The sequence below is a fragment of the Salvelinus fontinalis genome, chromosome 2 (assembly GCF_029448725.1).
Source record: "Salvelinus fontinalis isolate EN_2023a chromosome 2, ASM2944872v1, whole genome shotgun sequence".
NCBI classification, from domain to species: Eukaryota; Metazoa; Chordata; class Actinopteri; order Salmoniformes; family Salmonidae; genus Salvelinus; species Salvelinus fontinalis.
This window is the reverse complement of record NC_074666.1, coordinates 72991861-73017142: the sequence shown is the minus strand read 5'-3', so window position 1 is coordinate 73017142 and position 25282 is coordinate 72991861. Positions and strand designations below refer to the sequence as shown.

General features: G+C 42.0%; 1 protein-coding gene across 5 annotated transcripts in view; it reads right to left on the bottom strand.

Annotated features, from left to right (window-relative positions):
• The window catches only part of LOC129825265 (protein shisa-6-like), a 65208-nt gene that overhangs the window by 29925 nt on the left and 10001 nt on the right, over positions 1 to 25282 (bottom strand). For 3 of the 5 annotated variants that reach the window (XM_055885230.1, XM_055885221.1, XM_055885239.1), the window contains exons 4-5: positions 17004 to 17096; positions 16122 to 16193 (exon numbers count right to left, since the gene is read on the bottom strand). In XM_055885230.1, coding sequence (XP_055741205.1) covers positions 16122 to 16193; positions 17004 to 17096 — 165 coding nt within the window. The remainder of the gene's footprint in view (positions 1 to 16121; positions 16194 to 17003; positions 17097 to 25282) is intronic. The other 2 variants (XM_055885259.1, XM_055885250.1) reach the window with 1 other exon arrangement.

Sequence of the window (25282 nt, the reverse complement as noted above, 5' to 3'; positions counted from 1 at the left end):
CATGCTACACTCTATTTTGACTCTCCTGCGCCTGACTTCCTCTGCCACTTATACACGCCATTGTGACAGTAACCTTTAGATGCCTTTTGGAAAGCTCCATGTGGGCTGTCATATGCCTTTTACTGAGGAGTGTCTTCCGTCTGGCCACTTTACCATAAAGGCCTGATTGGTGGTGCTGCAGAGATTGTTGTCCTTCTGGAAGGTTCTCACAGCTCCACAGAGGAACTCTGGAGCTCTGTCAGAGTGACCATCGGGTTCCTGGTCACCTCCCTGACCAAGGCCCTTCTCCCCAGATTGCTCAGTTTGGCTGGACAGCTAGCTGTAGGAAGAGTCTTGGTGGTTCCAAACTTCTTCCATTCAAGAATTATGGAGGCCACTGTTTTCTTGGGGACCTTCAATGCTGCAGACACAATCCTGTCTCTCAGCTCTACGGACAATTCCTTCGACAGCATGGCTTTGGTTTTTGCTCTGACATGCACTGTCAACTGTGGGACCTTATATACACAGGTGTGTGCCTTTCCAAATCATGTCCAATCAATTGAATTTACCACAAGTGGACTCCAATCAAATTGTAGAAACATCTCAAGGATGATCAATGAAAACAGGATGCGCCTGAGCTCAATTTCGAGTTTCTGTTTTCGCTTTGTCGTTATGGGGTAATGTGTGTAGATTGATTACATTTTTAAAATCAATTTTAGAATAAGGCTGTAACGTAACAAAATGTGGAAAAAGTCAAGAGGTCTGAATACTTTCCGAATGCACTGTATATAAGTGAATGTAATTTCCTTAGTCCAGGAAGCAACACCAAGATGATATTCGACCAGCATCGCCTTGAGACATGAACATCATATGTCTAGTAAAGCAACTCATTCACTACCTTCCTGAAAATTTTCCATAACAATGTATTCTGGAGAGGTATTCATATTTAATGTGCGATTTTTGGACAAGCGATTAACAAGCGATTTTTGGAGGTAAAAATCTCTCCTTGACAAATGATCTGTGGTCAGTTTTGAACTGAAATACTGTTCAGATCAGGGAGAAGCACTAAGGTTGTTATTCATGACTTGTAGACTAGCCTGGAGTACAGACTCTTGCAGTAGAGGGGTATTTTACCACTCATTCTCCAGTCTATTGTCACAGCTTTTTATATCACTCTTGTTAGTTTGTCTTAATTATGTTGCAAATCCACTGTACTTAGAGTTGTTAAAGGCTTGTCTCATTATCTTTGCATTACCCTTTTTATCAGGATGCTCTTACTTGCAAGGTTTGACCGTTTTCAACAAAATGTTACCCTTCATTATGTACTCTTTTAAAAAAGGGTTTCAAAAGAGTTATTCTCTCCCCATAAGATAACCATTTTTGGTTCCAGGTGGAACACTTTTGGGAAAGGCTTTGATCATTTCTACACGTGAGGATCACAATGGGTCAGATCAGCTTGGCAATGACTGACAATCACCAGACTCTCTCCCATCCGCAAAGGGGGGGAGGAGGGAACGGTGGGGTTTTTGACACCTTCACACCCGGTCGTAAAATGTAAGCAGGAGAGAACTCTCTTTCTGTCTCTCTAGTACTGGGATTGAAATGTTCTTCGTCTCCAGAAGACTTTTACCCACCAAAACCTCTGATGTCCAAAAAGTGGATAATGGAACAATAATTCTATCATAAAGCATGTGGGAAATGGTCAGTGGGGAGATGTAGAAAACTAATATGATATTGTTTTTCATTTTGTGATGTTATTAAACACTGTATGGACCAAATACTGTAACTTGGAATGGATACCCCCTTTATATGTTAAGTTTCCATCCAATACGTTGTGCATAGGATATAACAAATGATATTTGTGTTAATCTCTTCACAAATAATTTCATATTCAAACATTTGAATTAAACAACAATTCCATGTGAATCCGATACCTCTGACGTTTAGACTTTCCACAGTAGAGTTTATGTCATTCTATCATTGATGAGAATGTGTCAGAGGGCAACCGAACTGACATAATATACCTTAAGTACCACCGCATATGTTCAGTTGGTCGGATTACCAGAATATAGTTCATCCCCCCCCACTTTCTGATGTCCCCAGCATCTCTATGTTAACCAAGGGGTTTTCTTATGTCACATCAGTTATAGTAGGGAGAAGGAAAAGGGGGGAAAGAGGTATTTATGACTGTCATAAACCTACCCCTAGGCCAACGTCATGACAGTACACTAGGGACCTTTGTCTCATGGACGTGTGTATGTGTATACTGTGTTATTTTTTAGTTTGCTAATAAATAAATATTGAAACTAATTTGTGTAGTACTCAAGGCTGGGGTTTTTGCGTATCCAAGAAGGTTGTGACCATTCAGAATTATGAGACTGATATGAGGTAATGATTAATAAATTACTGTTATCCATATATAACTGTGTCACGTTCCTGACCTATTTCTGTTAATTTGTTATATGTGTTAGTTGGTCAGGACGTGAGTTTGGGTGGGCATTCTATGTTTTCTGTTTCTGTGTTGGTTTTGGGTTGCCTGGTATGGCTCTTAATTAGAGGCAGGTGTTTGGCGTTCCTCTAATTAAGAGTCATATTTAGGTAGGCGTTGTCACAGTGTTCGTTGTGGGTGATTGTCTTCCGTGTCTGTATGTTATTTCGTACCACACGGGACTGTTTCGGTTTATGTAGTCTGTTTCCTATTTCGTGCGTTCTTCGTGTCTATGTAAGTTCTCATGTTTAGGTCAGTCTACGTCGTTTGTTATTTTGTATCATTTCAAGTGTAGTTCGTGTTCGTTTTTCGTCTTGTTGAATAAATATGTGTTCAAACTTCGCTGCGCCTTGGTTCCCTCAATACTCCTCCTTTTCCGAAGATGGAGAGGAGGAGGATCGCCGTTACAAACTGGAGGAAGAGGAGTTTATCTCTTGAGTTTAATTCGGGAGATGGTAACTCGTTTAACAATTTATTCCATGGTGCCCCAAATCCTAATGAGTTAATTGTTACATGATTAATTTAATCGGGTAACAATTAAACATATTTAGTGGATTAAATGAATAACAGTAATCAGATTAATGAAGGTAAAGTCACGACAGGTTCTACATGGAACCCAATAGGTTTTTAGCTTGGACCAAAAGGGTTTTACCTGGAACCAAAAAGGGTTCTTCAAAGGGTTCTCCTATGGGAAGAACCCTTCCAGGTTCTAGATAGCTGTTATATTATTGCTCCTCTCACCATGTATCCTTGCATTAAAGTCCTTTACACTTGGCTGAATTAGTGGATGTAAATATATACTTTGTGAAATCATGCTCTATTGGTTGCAAGTTTAGACACTGATAGCCTGATAGAGCCTTTTGTCACTTCTAAACTCTAAACCACAACCATCCACCTTAAGGCAGAGTCTTTCAGTGCTGCTGCTGTGTGACTGGTGCAATTTGACCTCAATGTAGGTTTCAGGGTAGTTATCTAATGTGGGGCAGCAGAGATTGCATTGTATCCATGGGGCCTGCCAGAGACTGCATTTCTGGGAGCCTTTGGAGGCACACAAACTTCTTAAAGCAATGCACTTGTGATGGCCTACTCGCCGCACTGCATGCATCGGCAGTCTGTTTCAAGCCTCCATCCATCCATCCCCTCTGTGTCGGGTGGGCAGACAATATATTTTCCACTAAAATGTAACAGCCCCCTACAAATATGTATCAGTGTGTCCAGAAGCAGGCTGTACTGTAATTGAATTCTTGAGTCCACTGATAAAATTCTATTATATCCCCAAAATGGTGAGCGTGTGTTCAGGCAGTGTTCTTAACCTTCTGGTCCCCTGTGTAATCATTGATTTACTGGTTGAAAGTCTATTCCTACAACAATAATGTGGCTCTTTGAAAGATTATCATTGAAAGAATCTTAATGATTGAAAAATATCTGACATGTTTAACACTACAGATTATAACATTACTTTTCCCCAAAAAAATTTATCCCGCACAAGATCCAAATGAAAAAGCTGCAAGCTGTCACCCAAGTCAACTGGAGCAGTAATCCAGCCATGTCCGTAGACATCTTAGTGTGGAAAGAAACTGACCTGGGATGCATTGCCTCTGGGCTCTGTTGTTCCTTTGTCATGGGCTAATGTTTGCGTGGACACACACATGCCTCCTCAGGGTGAATACTAGTCCCTACCCCTCAGATCACAAGTTCAATTAATTTCACAGTTGGCGGCACCCACAGTCCTTTTGCCCAGCCTGTTGTCTGAGGCTGGAGAGAGATGGAAGAATATGATGTGCCTCGAGCTGCAGTCTCTCCCCCCATGAAGACTCAACTCGCCCAGGGACAGATCTCGTCTGATAGAACCGCTGTGCTGCCTGCCTGCTTCCCTGCCTGCCTGCCTGCCTGCCTGCCTGCCTGCCTGCCCGCCTGCCCGCCTGCCCGCCCGCCCGCCCGCCTGGCTGACTGTCTTCTGCACTCGCCTGCCTGCATGCCTGCCTGCCTGGTGGCCTGTCTGCCTGTCTGCCTGGCTGCCTGCACTCGCCTGCCTGCCTGCTTGCCTCTCTGCCACATATTACAAGTGTCCAGACACAGAAAAAACATGTTCAGACACCTGAAATGATAAGGATACAAGAGGAGATGAGTGTCCAGACACCTGAAATGATAAGGATACAAGAGTAGATGAGAGTGCTTAATGCATCATTACTGCTCCATAAAGGCAAATTACTTATTTTCCTTTCCTATAAAAACATCTTAGATGTTATTTAGTCATGTTTCTGTATTTTACTCTATATTATTGAACCATATCACACCAACATTATTTTTGCCAGGGACAGATCTGGTCTGATAGAACCGCTGTGCTGCCTGCCTGCTTCCCTGCCCGCCCGCCTGGCTGACTGTCTGCCATTGTCAACAACTTGGCTATACTTTATTTATGTTGTAACCAGCTCGGCTATATAAAAAATAAAGATTCTCAAGATTTTGGTGTTAGAAAATGCCATTACTGATGGGCGGTGTCGACAGTTCATGAGAACGTGCACCACAATGATTTGTTTGAAGACAAATAGCTGCTATTATAAGATATGGCCTTCAAAGCCACTGTTCTCCATGGCCAGATTAATGGGACCAGCCTCTTGCCGATATCCCACTGCAACATGATGAACGGGAAATTAGCATAAAAGACTCCTTGCATTCTCTTAATGAGCTTTAATAAAAAGTGGCCACACAGCATGAGGAAATGGTCCTGACTGATGTCTCACATTATTGGGGATTGCACCCCTCAGAACTCCAAAACCATTGTCTTCTGCCTGGTTCTCTTGCCCTCTCTCCCTATCTCTATCCCTCTCCTTCTCTCTCAATCTCTCTCTACTTCTCTCTCATTCTCTCTGTCAGTACTGCCTGCTGCTGAAGCCTGGTTCCTTCCTTTCCAGGACAACACCCAAGGGACAGTCTAGTGATAACAGGCCTGTCATACCGGCCCACTCTCGGCTCTCACACCTCTATTTTATTCAATAGCACAGTTCTGAAGTCAACCCGCGTTTTCTTTCATGCCACAAATATTAGATTTTTCATATCCCTAAGCAACAACTCCCTTCATCAGGGTGTCTTCAATGTGAACAACACAGAGCTGTGTTTCTGAATGGGTTATGGATTTGTTTAGGATGTCAATACTATGTTCGTGTTACAGGTCTGAGAGAGAGTTAACACGCTGTGCTTCCCTGAATGAGTGAACACTACAGGATACAGTACAGGATATAGAGGATATACACTGAGTGTACAAAACATCAGGAACTCCTGCTCTTTCCATGACATAGACTGACCAGATGAATCCAGGTGAAAGCTATGATCCCTTATTGATGTCACTTTTTAAATCTTGTTCAACCAGTGTAGATGAGGAGGAGGAGACAGGTTAAATAAGGATTTTTAAGCCTCAAGACAATTGAGACATGGATTGTGTATGTGTGCCATTCAGAGGGTGAATGGGCAAGACAAAATATTGAAGTGCCTTTGAACAGGGTATTGTAGTAGGTGCCCGGCGCACCGGTTTGAGTGTGTCACGAACTGCACCTCTGCTGGGTTTTTCACGCTCAACAGTTTCTCATGTGTTTCAAGAATGGTCCACCACCCAAAGGACATCCAGCCAACTTGACACAACTGTAGGAAGTATTAGAGTCAACATGGGCCAGCATCCATGTGGAATGCTTTCGACACATTCCATGCCCGCCGAATTGAGGCTGTTCTGAGAGCAAAAGGGGGTGCAAATCAATATTAGAAAGGTGTTCCCAATGTTTTGTGCACTCAGTATCTATATATATATATATATATATATATACTGTATATATATATATATATATATATATATATGTGTGTGAGGGAAAATGTACTGCTCTAGTGTATGGACCTGTCCTTCTTCCTCTTGTCACTCTAAATCTACTCTGAGGCGTTGTCTAATGAAGCAGCCAGCGGAGAGTATATGATGACTATGGATCAGCCGCAATTGTGATTTTGGGACGCCATTCCACCGAGCTGCAATTACCAGCCATTTGTGGCTGGAATGAGAGCTTGTCGCTTACAGCTCAATGTTCCACCACCATTATGCCGAAAAGCTAGAGGATTTGATGTGCATAACAAAACACACATCTCATTGCTCGTTCTCCACCCTACTGGGCACTGATTTGCACTCACTGCAGTTTCCTCTCTCTCTGATGAGCTGATTGTGGATATTCCTGTGTGTTTGTGTGTGTGTGTATGTGCGTGTGTGTTTGCATGCACCTGTGTCTCTATTTATGAGTAAATACATTCTGAAAAATGTAGACACTCCATTGGCTTTCCACATTAGCTAAGACATTGTACACATCACAGCCAACAAACCCCCAAATACACAGCCTGGCCTGGGCTTCTTGCAGTGTTTTGGCATTTGGGTGTCAGATGGTTTGTATCTCTCAGCCATTTGCTCCATTTGTGTCAGCTTTGGTCCAGCTTTGAATGAGCTATCCCTTCAACGTAATGGCAGAACCTCCCTTTACAGAACAACAGTCTTTCTTCAATAGCAGCACTGAGTGTCTGGGCCACATACAGCACAGTACTGTAGCTGTCCTGCTATGCATGCTAGATCTGCTCTCCCTGGTATTAGTATTCAGACAGGTGTGGTATGGTCACTGCTGCTCTTCTGGTGTCAGCTAGCTTGTTGGCGTAATGCTGACAGAAGCAATTCCATGTCCACCACTGCCCTGTGCTGCTCTCTCCTCATAATAGATATTGACAGGTGGAGTGCAGATAACACTAATCTCCATCCTAACACAATTGGATATGTCATAGAGGGCTTTTTCATCATTATAGCATTCAATTCACAACTTTGTCAGCCCGCTAATAGCATTTCATGCTAGTATACGCCGTGCCCTGTAGCTGAATGGCTGTGTAATTGTCACCCTTCCTCTCTTCTCTGGTTCCTCGTGCTCCAGCCCAGCAGGTAATAAGCCCTGCCAGTGGTCTTATACTTCATCTTTACTTCAACCCCCAACCTGAAGGCTGCGTGGTCTCCTCATCTCTCGCTAGTGTCCGACTGTTTCCCTGTTTACATAAAAAATGCTGTTTTATACCTTGCCATCAAAATGCACAGTTGATGAATAATGCATGTCTCTTATTAATGAGCTCATGGAGCATGCAACCCTAATGCAGATAGAGACAGCAATATATCCCTGCCCTGATAAAAGGCTGTGTATCTATATACAATATATAGATGTAAATTAATCCTTCAAATAACCCGCCTGACATTGTCTTTAATATGGTGTGATGTTTCCAACTGTATGAGCAAACTAATGGAATATAAAGCTATGCTGGGAAGACAGGGGGAATGTTTTACATTTTAGCAGATGCTCTTATCCAGAGTGACTTACAGGAGCAATTAGGGTTAAGTGCCTTGCTCAAGGGCACATCGACAGATTTTTCACCTACTCGTCTCGGGGATTTGACCCAGCGACCTTTCAGTTACTGGCCCAACGCACACTGTCTCCTGACCCCTCCTGTCTCAGCCTCCAGTATTTATGCTGCAGTAGTTTATGTGTCAGGGGGCTAGGGTCAGTCTGTTATATCTGGAGTATTTCTCCTGTCTTATCTGGTGTCCTGTGTGAATTTAAGTATGCTGTCTCTGATTCTCTCTCTTTTTCTTTCTTTCTGTCTCTTTTTCTTTCTTTCTTTCTTTCTTTCTTTCCTTCTTTCTTTCTTTCTTTTTTTCTCTCTCTCTCGGAGGACCTGAGCCCTAGGACCATGCCTCAGGGCTACCTGGCCTGATGACTCCTTGCTGTCCCCAGTCCACCTGGCCGTACTGCTGCTCCAGTTTCAACTGTTCTGCCTGCGGCAATGGAACCCTCACCTCTTCACCGGATGTGCTACCTGTCCCAGACCTGCTGTTTTCAACTCTCTAGAGACAGCAGGAGCGGTAGAGATACTCTGAATGATTGGCTATGAAAAGCCAACTGACATTTACTCCTGAGGTGCTGACCTGTTGCACCCTCGACAACCACTGTGATTATTATTATTTGACCCTGCTGGTCATCCCTGCTGGTCATCATTTGAACATCTTGGCCATGTTCTGTTATAATCTCCACCCGGCATAGCCAGAAGAGGACTGGCCACCCCTCATAGCCTGGTTCCTCTCTAGGTTTCTTCCTAGGTTCTGGCCTTTCTAGGAAGTTTTTCCTAGCCACCGTCCTTCTACACCTGCATTGCTTGCTGTTTGGGGTTTTAGGCTGGGTTTCTGTACAGCACTTTGACATATCAGCTGATGTAAGAAGGGCTTTATAATTACATTTGATTTTGATTTATTTTGACTTACCCACTAGGCTACCATCCGCCCCTTCAGGAGCTCATAACATTAAGTCACACAGAGATAATCACAACGTTATAGTGTACAGTGTCCTTGCTTTTCAACATAGTAAGAGATACAGACAGTTATGAATGGAATGCCATGTAAAGGATAGAATGAATAGGAGTCTCTTAAACCTGAGGAGAACTATAATAAGACATACTAGCCTCCCAATGACTTTTACCTGCATCACACTTAACGTGTGCTTTAATGTGTGAGATCACAAATACTAATTCCCTACAATAGGCTATACAATTATGTTTGTATTGCTGTGCAAGTTGGTGTATCATTTTCACAAAGCACATTCATACAACATGATACAAATGTGAAAATCATTTAACTGAATAGTAAACACTGTCGCACACACTGAATCCTAACTCAAGCTCAACAGGCACAATGGAATTCAAGGAGGCTCTGCGATTCTATTCTGAAGTGGTATGTCCTCAAGAATAAATGCACCAACTCCTGATATGGAGATGGGAGAAAGATAATTATATTTCCAATTTGACATAAAGACACTTTGGGATAAGTAAGCAATGAATGAATGCATATCTAGGTGTTTCCATGCCAATTCATAATGCAGAGTACCATCAAAACTCAGATGGCATCAATATGCATATTGCTCTTGCACGCGCACACACACACACCATACATGCTGATCCATCTCCGGCACTTCAAATGTGATTTCAGTGGACAAACACACACAACAGCAGTGCATAATGCATGAAATGACCATGGATCACTAGAGGTGATGTGAGGGTATCATTGTGTTTATCAGTAAGATAAAGAAATAAGAACTTGTTCTTAACTGACTTGCCTAGTTAAATAAACGTAAAATAAAACAAATAAAATAAATAATAAAAATCAGAAGGCTAGCGGTTAGAGAGCTGAGTCCCAGCCCACAGCCACCCAGGCCACTGTTAAAGGCATGTGGGACTAAGGGAGCATGAGACTCATGAAGCCAACCTAATCACTTCCTTTAGCCTGCTTCTTTAATAGACAGGATATAAGGATTATAATCAATTCATATTGTGCATTTGGCTGTTCCAGATTCCTACAGCACAGAGCAGAGGCTGTACACTGCTCAGAGACATGCTCATCAGGAGAGAGAAAGAAAACACAGCTTGTGCCAATGAGGCTCTTGCTGAGAACAGAAAGGAACAAGGTCAGTGAGAGCAGTGTCGCTCGATAGCCTTTATGAGTTTGTGAACTATTCACAAGGATCTTTTATACATCTGAATTCATCTATGATTTACCTTCACCCTGCTGCATTGATTGACTGATTGATTTTGGATTACGATCGAAAAGAATGTCAGATTATCTAAAATACCATTTGCAAACAATTTGTCCATATTTCCATATCTAACGCAACATTTGGCACGCTATGACACAAACTGTTATGTCACAACAGACATGACCTTAACAAGAAGCACTTTAGATGTCTTGCAAGAGCTCCAACTCTGAATAGTGCCCTGGTTCTTAAAATAAAAATGGATTGCGCCTCTTTCCAAAGACAGGCAACAAAGAGAATATTCTCCCATCAACTATATCACCATGAATAAATCCTTTAGAATTTTTTCCTGGATTTTTTTAGACAGAAAACTCATAATAGTGGGGAGAGAGTCGTATGCGTGTGAAGGTAGAGAGTTCTGTGCCTCCGTCACAATGGCCCACTATTATTGGATTACAGTCCGTCTTGGTGCTCAGGCCTGTCCATTAGGATCTAGCTGGCAGGGCCATGCGTGGCATTCCTCTCCTCCTCCCCTGGCTGTCACACAGCCGAAGGGCACAGTGAAGTGGTCACAGTAGACTGGTCAGGAGGGGTGATGGACGGCTGGGCAGCTCACGCTACTGGGAGGTCCCTCAGAGGTTAAGCTTTTAACACCCTCCCAATCTGGCGTGAACAGTAGAGGTCACAGCTAAGACACTCTGCCCAGCCATTTCCTTTTCCACTTGTCTTGGAACTGCAACATTTCACTACAGGGCGTGGTACCCCTTTACTCCTCTGCACTGGGTCTTTGACTGTCCCTCGTAGTGATATAGTGGGGCGGCAGGTAGCCTAATGGTTAGAGAGTTGGGCCAGTAACTGAAAGGTTGCTAGATTGAATCCCTGAGCTGCCAAGGTAAAACTCTGTCGTTCTGTCCCACTGTTCCTAGGCAGTCATTGTAAATAAGAATTGGTTCTTAACTCACTTGCCAAGTTAAATACAAATATACTGTATACAGTTTCCTCTTCAGTACCTACCTCCTCTTACACCCCTCCTTTCTGGGATATCACTTAGCTGAAATGTCTGCCTTTAGACCTGAGACATGGAGAGATCTCCATAATGGGTCAGGTGACACCTGCTTGGTGTACTTGACCTCCCCTACCAATGTGGAGCCTCAGGGACTAGAGAAAAAGGGAGGGATGTGGGAGGGCTGCAGCACTGTCCCTATGAGACAAGGTCACCTTAAATGGATTGGGATGAGGAGAAACCAATTCCCCCTGGGACAAAATCAGGGAGCAACTTATGAAAAAATAATTAAGCAGGATGCACATCAGTGGATGTCACAGCCAGAGGGGTGAGGGGGGGACACAAAAAATCCTTAAGACAAGGGTAATGTTTGTTCACTTGATATCTGAAAGCGCCACAATGGACAAAGGATAATTTTTTGGACCTCAAAAACAGTTCGGTTTTGTGAAAGGAGTTACTTTTGAAGGAAAAAGGCCTGGGGTTCAGAATGACGAAATTACATTTATAACAATATTCTGAAATATTCGACCCACATTAGTCTACTCCCACTGGCAATGCCCTCACATTCTTGTCTTAAGTCAGTTAGGACAAACAGATTAGCATTTATTACATTCGTGACATAACTTAGCTTTGGTAAGATTTTATTTTCACAACCAATTAGTCATTTGCAAGGTTAATGTCTCATTTGAGGACAAATCATTTCTAACTCTGATTTATGGCTGTTCCACTCCAACATACCTCTAATCTGTCAAACATCTTGGATAGTTTTATTGTAACAATCCGATTCTCTCTCTCAAATTCTCCAACAACCTTGCAATGACCTCCAAACAATGCAGGAAGAAGCCCACCCCTCTTCAGAAACTCCCCCAAGTGGAGATACTTATATCAGCTGGCAGACATATCTTCACCAGCTTCAAAAACACCTTTTATCAATTCAATGTTTGTCATTTAGATGAATGAAGTGGAATCTACTGAAGCATTTCCTGTGTGGCAGCTGCTTGGCCTTTAGCTGTGTCTAATAAATCTGTTGTGGTCCACAGTGGCTAAATGGACACGTCTGCCTGGCCAATCCATCACGGAAGAGTGGAGATGGATAGACATTGCCAATTCAAACCACTCACTGATATCATTTATAAATCACAGTCACTCCACAAGCCTTCCAACAGACACTTCACTAGCCAGCCACAAAAACTATCTACCGTGAGCTATATGAGCTTGTACGTTAGCTTGCAGCCCCATAGTGTCTGTATGAGTAGAGTGTACGCCCCCACAGAGAACTAAAGATTTTGCTCAATAAAATTTGAGGTCATTCCTATTGTGCTAAGCAGTTGTTTTTCTTGTAACTATCTTGATTGTACACTGCGTTATATCTCCCTATTAGCATATGGATATTCATTAATACATATTGATAGTTCCACATGAATGTATGGGGAAAAGATCCAGAATATCATAATACACCCTTGAAAGGAACTTAGGGACTGAAGAGAGATGCTAGAGATACAGATGGTGTATTGTAGCAGGGTTACAGTATGGTGTATTGTAGCAGGGTTACAGTATGGTGTATTGTAGCAGGGTTACAGTATGGTGTATTGTAGCAGGGTTACAGTATGGTGTATTGTAGCAGGGTTACAGTATGGTGTATTGTAGCAGGGTTACAGTATGGTGTATTGTAGCAGGGTTACAGTATGGTGTATTGTAGCAGGGTTACAGTATGATGTATTGTAGCAGTGTTACAGTATGGTGTATTGTAGCAGGGTTACAGTATGGTGTATTGTAGCAGGGTTACAGTATGGTGTATTGTAGCAGGGTTACAGTATGGTGTATTGTAGGAGGGTTACAGTATGGTGTATTGTAGCAGGGTTATAATGATGTGGTGGGGACACGTAACATGTCTGTCAAGTTAAGCTTTATTGTCACATGTACAAGTACAGTTAAATGCTTTTCAATTTACATTGTATTTAAAAAACAAATATATACAGTGGCTTGCGAAAGTATTCACCCCCCTTGACATGTTTCCTATTTTGTTACCTTACAACCTGGAATTAAAATGTATTTTTGGGGTGGTGTAGCATTTGATTTACACAACATGCCTACCACTTTGAAGATGAAAATTGTAAAAAAAAACAAGAAATAAGACAAAAAAACTGAAAACTTGAGCATACATAACTATTCACCCACCCAAAGTCAATACTTTGTAGAGCCACCTTTTGCAGTATTTACAGCTGCAAGTCTCTTGGGGTATGTCTCTATAAGCTTGGCACATCTAGCCACTGGGATTTTTGCCCATTCTTCAAGGCAAAACTGCTCCAGTTCCTTCAAGTTGGATGGGTTCCTCTTGTGTACAGCAATCTGTAAGTCATACCACAGATTCTCAATTGGATTGAAGTCTTGGCTTTGACTAGGCCATTCCAAGACTTTTAATGTTTCCCCTTAAACCACTCAAGTGTTGCTTTAGGGTCATTGTCCTGCTGGAAGGTGAACCTGTGTCCAGTCTCAAATCCCTGGAAGACTGAAACAGGTTTCCCTCAAGAATTTCCCTGTATTTAGTGCCATCCATCGTTCCTTCAATTCTGACCAGTTTCCCAGTCCCTGCCAATGAAAAACATCCCCACAGTATGATGCTGCCACCACCATGCTTCACTGTGGGGATGGTGTTCTCGGGGTTAATGAGAGGTGTTGGGTTTGCACCAGACATAGCGTTTTTTCTTGATGGACAAAAAGCTCAATTTTAGTCTCATCTGACCAGAGTACCTTCATCCATATGTTTGGGGAGTCGCCCACATGCCTTTTGGCGAACACCAAATGTTCTTTCTTATTTTTTTCTATAATGGCTTTTTTTCTGGCCACTCTTCCATAAATCCCAGCTCTGTGCAGTGTACGGCTTAAAGTGGACAGATACTCCAATTTCCGCTGTGGAGCTTTGCTGCTCCTTCAGGGTTATCTTTGTTCTCTTTGTTGCCTCTCTGATGAATGCCCTCCTTGCCTGTTCTGTGAGTGTTGGTGGGCGGCCCTCTCTTGGCAGGTTTGTTGTGGCGCCATGTTCTTTAAAAAAAATTATAATGGATTTAATGGTGCTCTTTGGGATGCTCAAAGTTTCTGATATTTTTTAATAACCCAACCCTGATCTGTACTTCTCCACAACTTTGTCTCTGACCTGTTTGGAGAGCTCCTTGGTCTTCGTAGTGCCGCTTGCTTGGTGGTGCCCATTGCTTAGTGGTGTTACAGACTCTGTGGCCTTTCAGAACAGGTGTATATATACTGTGATCATGTGACAGATCATTTGACACTTAGATTGCACACAGGTGGACTGGTGGTTTATTTAACAAATCATGTGACTTCTGAAGGTAATTGGTTGCGCCAGATCTTATTTAGGGGCTTCATAGCATAAGGGGTGAATACATATGCACACACCACTTCTCTGTTCTTAATTTATTTAAAATTTTTAAACAAGTTATTTTTTAAATTTCACTTCACCAATATGGACTATTTTGTTTATTATTTTGTTTATGTCCATTACATGAAATCCAAATAAAAATCTATTAAAATTACAGGTTGTAATGCAACAAAATAGGAAAAACACCAAGGGGGGTGAATACTTTTGCAAGGCACTGTATATATTGTCATGACCTGGCTAGATCATAAATTAACAATTGTTCAGACAGAGAATTGAGTTTACAAATTCCCAATTTATTAACCAAACTCAACACAGGCTACTGTTTGGCCGTAGCCCACGCCAAATAAGGATACCCATATTAATCAACCGTGACCGTCTCTTGTTAAGACCAGACGTCAGAGAGAGAACAATGGCTAAGCGTGGTCTTAAACTGGTGATGCTCCACCCCCCAGCCAAAACCCCCCACACACCCCACCCGCCGCTCCACCAACCATCAGGATGCCGGGCACCAGAACATTCCAGGCATTCCCGTGGTTGGCAGATAGCAGTTTGACTGGCATGTCGGACCCCGTGAACACTGGGTACTGGTAAGTACAACACAACCAACGAACAGCATAACACATAATACACAGCTGTCTGTGCAGGTCGCTACAATATATATAAATATAATAAAGAAAACACGAGAAATAAGAAATAAGAGAGTAAGCTGTATACTGGGTCAGTGCCAATACTGGCTGTCAAACTGGTGATAGTAACAGGAGGTACAGGGAGCAGACAGAGAGCCTGTTGACAGCCAGCTGTTTGAGGTGGAAAAGCCCTCGGCTTTGTAATGACAGTTACTGTAACACCAGGCAGCAGTGATGTGGCCTAACAGGAAGGCAGAGGATTGCTGTTCAAACCCCAATTAGCCTACCCAATTTCCACATACATTCTTTGTATAAAGATATAAACATATTGAACAACTATATAGATTTGCAAGGAAATATTTGAATTTGAATTAGAAGCAAATGTAAAACAGTACTTGTTTTTGTCACTTGGTAAAATACCACTTACCTTGCAGACACCTAAAATTTACAAGATGTGGTTATAAAATTGCAGACACAATAACACCATCAGAATGTGTCTCGTCACACACACACACACACACACACACACACACACACACACACACACACACACACACACACACACACACACACACACACACACACACACACACACACACACACACACACACACACACACACACACACACACACACACTGTTAATCATGACATAGCAACCATTTTAATGCTTGTCACCCTCCTTGTCTATCCTAATCATCTACAGAACCCATAACTGCTTCCTACTTTGGAGAACAGACCAGCACAGACATTCAAGCCTGCTTTCCACTCCTCCTTGTGGAGTTGTTTCTCTATGTTCAGCATTAGGTACACCAGACAGCCATGCTTTCTGAAAGCTGTACTGGGCTGGTTAATGATAGTGGCAGGGCGTCTGCTCTGATGCCCTGCATTATGAGGAGCTGGTGTGATTAGCCGTCAAACCCACTCTATGGGCACAGGGTCTAGGTGTGTGAAGTGTGTGAGAGTGGTCTTATCTGGCGGGAGCAGAAAGCAGGTGTGTGGCTGTTTTCCGGCAGGAAGCAGGGGTCTCCATAGTGAGAATGAGTTACATACTGTAGGAGATATTAGGAACGTCCAGATCTCCCTGCCAGGACAGCTGCCCTAAATCGTCTACAGAGTGCTGCGCTGCAAAGACAGAGAACAGCCATTTGTTTACTACTTAGCTTTATGCACCAACTCTAGCTATTACCATCTTATACTACCAGATTAAGAACATTTAGTTTTCTATGTTGCAATTCAGTCTATTTAAATTTCGACTGAAACATTCAATAGGTGTATATCATAATGTAGTTTTCTTGGCATTTGACAGGAAGTCACTTATGTACAACTATCATCAATGATTTTAAGCCTCCTTAGTGAGCGGAGACGAGACTCTGTCAGCTCAACTGACTCCATTGTTCTCGTACAGTAGACAGTTCTGTACACAGTGATCTGGCACGAAGAAGAGTTGGAGGATGTGACAAGTACAGCATGCAGTGCTGATAATGCTGAGTGTTATTTCATCCACACATGGCCATTGTGTAAATGCCTATATGAGTCAGTCAAGGGGAAAAACATAACAAAAAGGAGAGAGTACTTTTCAAATCTGAACAAAGCAGTAACTCATTGAGGCATTTCTCTTTTCAATTAGCTTTGAGAAATGCCGTTATTGTTCTGCCAAAAGCTTCAGTCCCATTTCCCAAGGTGACTGCCAGCTGAGAAGTGAGCAAGGAAAATAATTGGATGGGCTATTGCACTGTTTCCCCCTGATCTACTCAAACAGTGGTTCAAAAAATGGAAGAAGACTTTTTGGAGAAAGAGTGGAGGAAATGTGTGGAGGTGAGAGGCAAGGTGAAAATGAGAGTGAGATTTGTGTTAGAAGTTTGTACCCCAACGCTGTCTTTACTCTTGAAGAGTAATTGCATCAGACCAACAGACAATGGAGATGGACAATACCTTTTAGGTGCGGTCGTCCCAGTGTCACGAATCCAGAGGAGATGAAGTTATGATCAAGTTGGCCTTGGCGGAAGTTCTCTTTCCCGTAGTGCCCTGTGGGAGAAATGCAGAGTTAAGATAGCATGAGATGACCAACACCAGTTATCTGACCGAGACAATTCACTAAGCATATTCGTTGCTGATTTTCGTTCCAACCCTCACATATGAAATTACAAACAACTGTGTACACATATCAGAGTCTGGGACACTCTTAATCAGAGGTGTGGACTCGAGTCACATGACTTGGACTCGTGCCAGACTCAAGTCACAAATATGATGACTTGCAACTCGACTTTGACTTTAACACCAATGACTCGTGACTTGACTTGGACTTGAGCCCTTTGACTCGAACTGACTTGATACCCTCCCCAAGCCCAAATATGAAAAATTATGCTATTAAAAAAGTGTGCAGCGCATCAACTCTTCACTTAACTGATTATTGAATCGGACGGGAGCCAATCAAATTGTGCCAGCTGAGAAAAAGTTGCGCGTGGCAGTGCAGAGGAATGTCGGCAAGTGAATTCAGATGGAGCCCTTGGAAAGATGATACCCAAAAGTATTATTTTCGGATATGAAGACTACGCTGTAGTCAACAAAAAAACGGATTGCAACTTGCAAAACATGCAGGAAGAAAATTAGACGGAGGCACAACTACTTCCAACTTGGTTCGACATTTGAAGCTGCACAAAGAACGGTAAGTCGTGGCTAATATAGCCGACAGCTATATATAACTTTGCTTGTACAGCATGTTGGCTAACATAACATTAAGTCAATGAGCCTCCATACAGTAAGTCAGTGCGGGAACGTGTTCATTGGACCTAAGATTGAGCTACAACTGGCTAGGCAGTTGGTAGCCTAAATCCTGCCTGATGTTACTGCTGTTCCTAAATCTATTGACATACGTTAGCCTACTGTAACCACACACAGAGAGGGTTTGTGTGTTGTGTGTTTAGGTTGGGCGATTGTGTATAAGCCTACATCGCGTGATAGTTGATCGCTATGGGGGGGTCTTTCTCATGGCTACCCATGTATTTCCATGGAAATATAATGTTTATTTGGAAAGTAATAAATATATATATTTTATAAAGCATTCATGATTTGCGTAAATGTAGTATACTTGTGACGCCCTGACCATAGATTGCTTTGTATGTTTCTATTTTTTGTTTGGTCAGGGTGTGATGTGGGTGGGCATTCTATGTTTGTATGTCTGTTTTCTATTTTTATTGTGTTTGGCCTGGTATGGTTCCCAATCAGAGGCAGCTGTCAATCGTTGTCTCTGATTGAGAACCATACTTAGGTAGCCTGTTTTCCCACTTTGAATTGTGGGTGGTTATTTTCTGTTTAGTGTTTGTTGCACCTTTCAGAACTGTTCGTTGGTCGTTTTGTTGTTTTTTGTTTGAGTGTTCATATTTATTAAAAGTATTATGAATACTTATCACGCTGCACTTTGGTCCTCTTCTCCTTCTCCCGACGACGTTTGTGACAATACTAACTATTACTCTTGTTAAAAATATGAAATGGTATTACATTTGGTGAAGAGTACATTATGACTTGTTTAGGATTCGAAACTCAAAGTTTAGGACTTGAGACTTGACTCGGACTTGCCTGCCTTGACTTGGGACTTGACTTGAGTGCTAAGACTTGAGACTTACTTGTGACTTGTAAAACAATGACTTGGTCCCACCTCTGGTCTTAATACATCCAACCACCCTAGTTAATGAACATATTGTATGATGCATTAGCCTCATTATTTAGTTAGCTGAATAGCTGTGTTCACGGGAGTTTGTCTTTTATGGAGTCTTAGTTCAGTTCAGCCAGTACTCTGACAGATAGTGAGGAGGCCTCTGTATTTCACTCCCTCTTTGGCTCAGACAACTGGTAAAGGAACAGGGACACAGAGGGAAAGGAAGGTCTTACATTAACAATTTATGCTGTCTGATGTACACTCAGGATCATCACCACCGCAAAAGGTCACACTCCCCAAAGCTGCGAGCTGGGGGAGCTAGTGAAGACCTCCCCTTCTCATATCGTTCACAAATTAAACAAAGATTCCCATTTAGGGTCAAAAGCCCTGCCCTTTTGCCAAAGCAGGTAAGACATTCAAACTTTAATTGGATGGCAAAATGTCTTTCAGGCTTGGGCACTTGACCCTGAAGATGTGGAGAGATTCTAAAGAACCCTTCTAACCGAGACACTCTCCTGTGTTTTAAAACTGATTCATTCCATCCTCAATTTATACAGTAGAATACTTTGCCCCACATAGACCTACAATATGGAGGGACCTTATATAATTGATTCATAAACTGTGTAATTGGATCTATCTTCATAATCATGACAGCTGCATTGTAGTACTGTATCTATGAAATGTCAGTTTATAAAAAATGTGCCTTGCAACAAAACAATTCATCCTGGATTTCCTTGGTCTTAAAGATCACAATGTAACATAATTTGTTCCAAGATGATATATTGTGTCTGGCTGGAACAAGTCCTGTAAATGAGAGTGCAGAGGTCCACAATGGACCGTCAAAGTGCCTGCCAGCAGTCTGACGACAACCATTTGTCCTGCCAATCGAACACCAAAATGTTGTGCACAAAAAGATGCAGGTAGGCTGAGAAAGTGAGTGTGTGTCAGACAGTGAAAGCTTAAACTGAAAATAGAGGAGAAACAACATGACGGTCTGTCTTACAAAGGCCTATTGAGTTCCCCTCCCCTAGCTCTCTTCCTTCCTGTTAGTGCCAGTCTGCATTAGCTGGCAAATAGTTCAACAGCCTCATCTCAATGGAGCAACTTCAAAGTCAATAGCGTCACTCAGACCTTTGGGCCATAGAGGCAGATATCGAACCACATTTCAAATTATCATAATGAGAAGGAACACCTGGGACCATTAGCCCTGGTCTTCATTACACTGACGTTTGACACAGGCCTGAGCTCTCTAAAGCCTGTTTGGTTCTGTTTTCAAGCCCAACGGATACTGTAAACTGATTGCTGAAACATTTTGCCCATCACTGTTACTTTGGGATTTTCATACTTAGAAACTAGTAAATACGTAATGACTCCCAGGATTTAAGAAGTTGACTGTGTCCGATTTATGCTGAATAAAAAGAGGCTTTAATGTGCAAGTCTTTTTAATCTGTTCGAAGTATGCCTTCATGAAGTGTTCTTGGCTTAGAATAATACCAAAGGGTAAACAACTACAACACATACAATGCATTCTGAAAGTATTCAGACCTCTTCCCTTTTTCCACATTACAGCCTTATTCTAAAATGGATGAAATCATTTACACAGTCTACACAAAATGCCCCATAAAAAAACAGAAATACCTTATAATACCTTATAAGTATTCAGACCCTTTGCTATTAGACTTCGAAATTGAGCTCAGGTGCATCCTGTTTCCATTGATCATCCTTGAGATGTTTCTACAATTTGATTTGAGTCCACCTGTGGTAAATTCAATTGATTGGACATGATTTGGAAAGGCACAAACCTGTCTATATAAGGTCCCACAGTTGACAGTGCATGTCAGAGAAAAAACCAAGCCGTGAGGTCGAAGGAATTGTTCGTAGAGCTGCAAGACAGAATTGTGTCGAGGTACAGATCTGGGGAAGGGTACCAAAACATTTCTGCATCATCGAAGGTCATCAAAAACACAGTGGCCTCCACCATTCTTAAATGGAAGAAGTTTGGAATCACCAAGACTCTTCCTAAATCTGGCCGCTCGGCCAAACTGAGCAATAGGGGGAGAAGGGCCTTGGTCAGGGAGGTGACCAAGAACCTGATGGTCACTCTGAAAGAGCTCCAGAGTTCCTCTGTGGAGATGGGACAACCTTCCAGAAGGACAACCATCTCTGAAACCCTCCACCAATCAGGCCTTTATGGTAGAGTGGTCAGACGGAAGCCACTCCTCAGTAAAAGGCACATGACAGCCCGCTTAGAGTTTGCCAAAAGGCACCTAAAGGACTCTCAAACCATGAGAAGAAAGGTGGAACTCTTTTGGCCTGAATGCCAAGCGTCACGTCTGGAGGAAACCTGGCACCATCCCTATGGTGAAGCAGGGACTGGGAGACTAGTCAGGATCGAGGGAAAGATGAACAGAGCAAAATACAGAGAAATCCTTGATGAAAACTTGCTCAAACAGTGCTCAGGACCTCAGATTGGTGCGAAGGTTCACCTTCCAACAGGACAACGATCCTAAGAACACAGCCAAGACAATGCAGGAGTGGCTACAGAACAAGTCTCTGAATACTCTTTAGTGGCCCCGCCAGAGGCAGACTAATCAATTTTAGAATAAGGCTGTAACGTAACAAAATGTGGAAAATGTGAAGGGGTCTGAATACTTTCCGAATGCACTGTATCTCCGCCAGTGTTTGACAAGCTGTGATGTGGATAATCAGCTTTCTAACCTTGGTCTACTCTAAGGACAGCGCCTAAGGGCTGAATTCAGGTTCTACTGTAGGAGACGTTGACTATGATACATTGTGTTCTTATGCTGAAATACACTGATACATTATCTCGAACGGGTAATTTAACTGATTTTCCTTTAGCAGAAGACTTTAGGGTCCAAGCAGAGACCAACCAACATCAATGAGAAAAATATGTTAGAACATAATATATTTCCAAGTGTGAAAATAAAACAACATAGAATAGAATCTGAATTGTGAAAAACATATATAATAATTTGAGGATCTTATGTATTACTGCAGATTCCCAGGTATATCCACATATAATCTACATGAGCCACCAAAGACACCAACTAGCATTGTAATACAGTATGTAATGGAACCATACTGTATTTGAGGCTAGTTCAGTCAAGGCCAGTTTAACCCAGTATAGTACAGCTGATGCCAGATTTGAGAGAGACCCGTACAGTATTTCACAACAGAAAGATGAGTCGTGTCAGAAAGGAGGCCACAAGGGATGAAGACCAATTACAGGACTGACATGAACCCAAACAAAATAGTCAGCCTCTAGGGAAGTATCCTGCATAGTCCACAATCTCTTAATGTAAAACACTGGGGATGTGTCCAGCACAGTCCACAATCTCTTAATGTAAAACACTGGGGATGTGTCCAGCACAGTCCACAATCTCTTAACCTGTTTGGGCTGCAAGCCCGAGGTCGGTACACCTATGACAACATCCAGCTCAAAGTGCAGGGCGCGAAATTCAAAGAAATATTTTTTTTAAATATTTAACTTTCACACATTAACAAGTCCAATACAGCATATTTTTTTTTTTTTTTTTTTTTTACCTTTATTTAACTAGGCAAGTCAGTTAAGAACAAATTCTTATTTTCAATGACGGCCTAGGAACAGTGGGTTAACTGCCTGTTCAGGGGCAGAACGACAGATATGTACCTTGTCAGCTCGGGGATTTGAACTTGCAACCTTCCGGTTACTAATTCAACGCTCTAACCACTAGGCCACCCTGCCGCCCCCTATGAAAGGTACACATCTTGTGAATCAAGCCAACATGTCCGATTTTTAAAATGTTTTACAGGGAAGACAAAATATGTAAATCTATTAGCTAACCACGTTAGCAAAAGACACAACTTTTCTAACTCCATCAGTTTCTTACTCCATCAGGTGCTATCACAAATTCGACCAAATAAAGATATAAATAGCCACTAACCAAGAAAAAACTTCATCAGATGCCAGTCTGATAACATATTTATTGTATAGCATAGGTTTTGTTAGACAAATGTGCATATTTCAGGTATAAATCATAGTTTGCCATTGCAGCCACCATCACAAATCTCACCAAAGCGACTAGAATTACTACAGAGAGCAACGTGTATTACCAATTTACTCATCATAAAACATTTCTTAAAAATACACAGCGCATAGCAATGGAAAGACACAGATCTTGTGAATTCAGACAACATTTCAGATTTTCTAAGTGTTTTACAGCGAAAACACAATAAATCGTTATATTAGCATACCACATATGCAAACGTTACCCGAGCATTAATTCAAGCCAAAGAGAGCGATATCGTTATCATCGCCAAAATATATAAATTTTTTCACTAACCTTCTCAGAATTCTTCCGATGACACTCCTGTAACATCATATTACAACATACATATAGAGTTTGTTCGAAAATGTGCATATTTAGCCAGAAAAATCGTGGTTATACAATGAGAATAGTAGCCAAACTGGTCTGAAAATGTCGGGCGCCATCTTTGAGAGTGATCTAGTCTAATCGATAACTAATCTTAAACTTGACTAAAAAATACAGGGTTGACAGGAATCGAAAGACAAATTAGTTCTTAATGCAATCGCTGAATTACATTTCTAAAATTATCCTTACTGTGCAATACAGGGTTCGCCAAGTGAAGCTACAACAAAAAAAATGGCGATATATGCGTTTAACATTTTTCTACAGAACAACGATTTATCATCATAAATAGTTCTTACTATGAGCTGATCTTCCATCAGAATCTTGGGCAATGAATCCTTTCTCCGGTCTAATCGTCTTTTGGTCGAAAGATGTCCTCTTGCCCTGTCGAAATGGCCACTAACGTTCGGCATGCACTGGAAACGTGCCCAGCCGTTCAAAGTGCATCAGAAAGAAATGCCTCAAAATCGCACTAAACGGATATAAATTGCTATAAAACGGTTTAAATTAACTACCTTATGATGTTTTTAACACCTATAACGAGTAAAAACATGACCGGAGAAATATTACTGGCTAAACAACAGCTTGGAAAGAGAGCCAGTCCGACGTCCATCGTGCGTCAGGCGCAGGAAGAAAAGAAAGCTACTTCCACCTTGTGCTCTTTTATACAGGCCCTGATTGCGCAATCGACTCCATTCAAATTGTCACCTCTTACTGACATCTAGAGGAAGGCGTAGGCAGTGTTTGTATCCTCATAGCATTTACAGGGACCTTAAAACTGACCCCAGAACAGGGGCCAAGATTTCTGAAATCTCACTCCCTGTCAGAAAAAGTGCTGTAGAATGAGTTCTGTTTCACTCAGAGACATAATTCCAACGGCTATAGAAACTAGAGAGTGTTTTCTATCCAATAATAATAATAATATGCATATTGTACGAGCAAGAATTGAGTACGAGGCCGTTTGAAATGGGCACGATTTAACTGGCTACTCAATACGCCCCCTGCAGCCATTGTAAAACACTGGGGATGTGTCCAGCACAGTCCACAATCTCTTAATGTAAAACACTGGGGATGTATCCAGCGTAGTCCACAATCTCTTAATGTAAAACACTGGGGAAGTATCCAGCGTAGTCCACAATCTCTTAATGTAAAACACTGGGGGTGTGTCCAGCACAGTCCACAATCTCTTAATGTAAAACACTGGGGATGTGTCCAGCACAGTCCACAATCTCTTAATGTAAAACACTGGGGATGTGTCCAGCACAGTCCACAATCTCTTAATGTAAAACACTGGGGAAGTATTGTCAGGTTCTTATTTTTTAGAGTAAATAACTCACGGACACTAGAGAAGCTTTAACCAAGTGTCATTCTTCCTACAGGTTCTGTAGAGCTGTAATCAGACAGCAAAACATTTCTCTCGATCACAGTTATATACATCCTACTTAAGACACTCCCTCTCTCCATCCTTCGTTTATGCCCAAGAGAAAGAAGGTAACCAGATACAACCCTGATTACTCCCTTAAGGGGAACTGACCTCACCCCTCCTTCACCTAATCCACAGATATCCATCTGTCTTCCCTACATCAACACATCGCTCTCCTCTCCTCCATCAAGCACATTCCAAAGCCTTCTGGGTTGCTACAGATTATTTCTATTCAAGGCTTCGTCTCTATCATTTATTTAATATCTCAATGTTCAAAGTTTAGCCGATTCCAACAGTATGCAGCACAGTCCATATTCTTTTCATGTTAAACACTGGGGAAGTATGCAGCACAGTCCATAATCTCTTAATGTAAAACACTGGGGAAGTATGCAGCACAGTCCATAATCTCTTAATGTAAAACACTGGCGAAGTATGCAGCACAGTCCATAATCTCTTAATGTAAAACACTGGGGAAGTATGCAGCACAGTCCATAATCTCTTAATGTAAAACACTGGCGAAGTATGCAGCACAGTCCATAATCTCTTAATGTTAAACACTGGGGAAGTATGCAGCACAGTCCATAATCTCTTAATGTTAAACACTGGGGAAGTATGCAGCACAGTCCATAATCTCTTAATGTTAAACACTGGGGAAGTATGCAGCACAGTCCATAATCTCTTAATGTAAAACACTGGGGAAGTA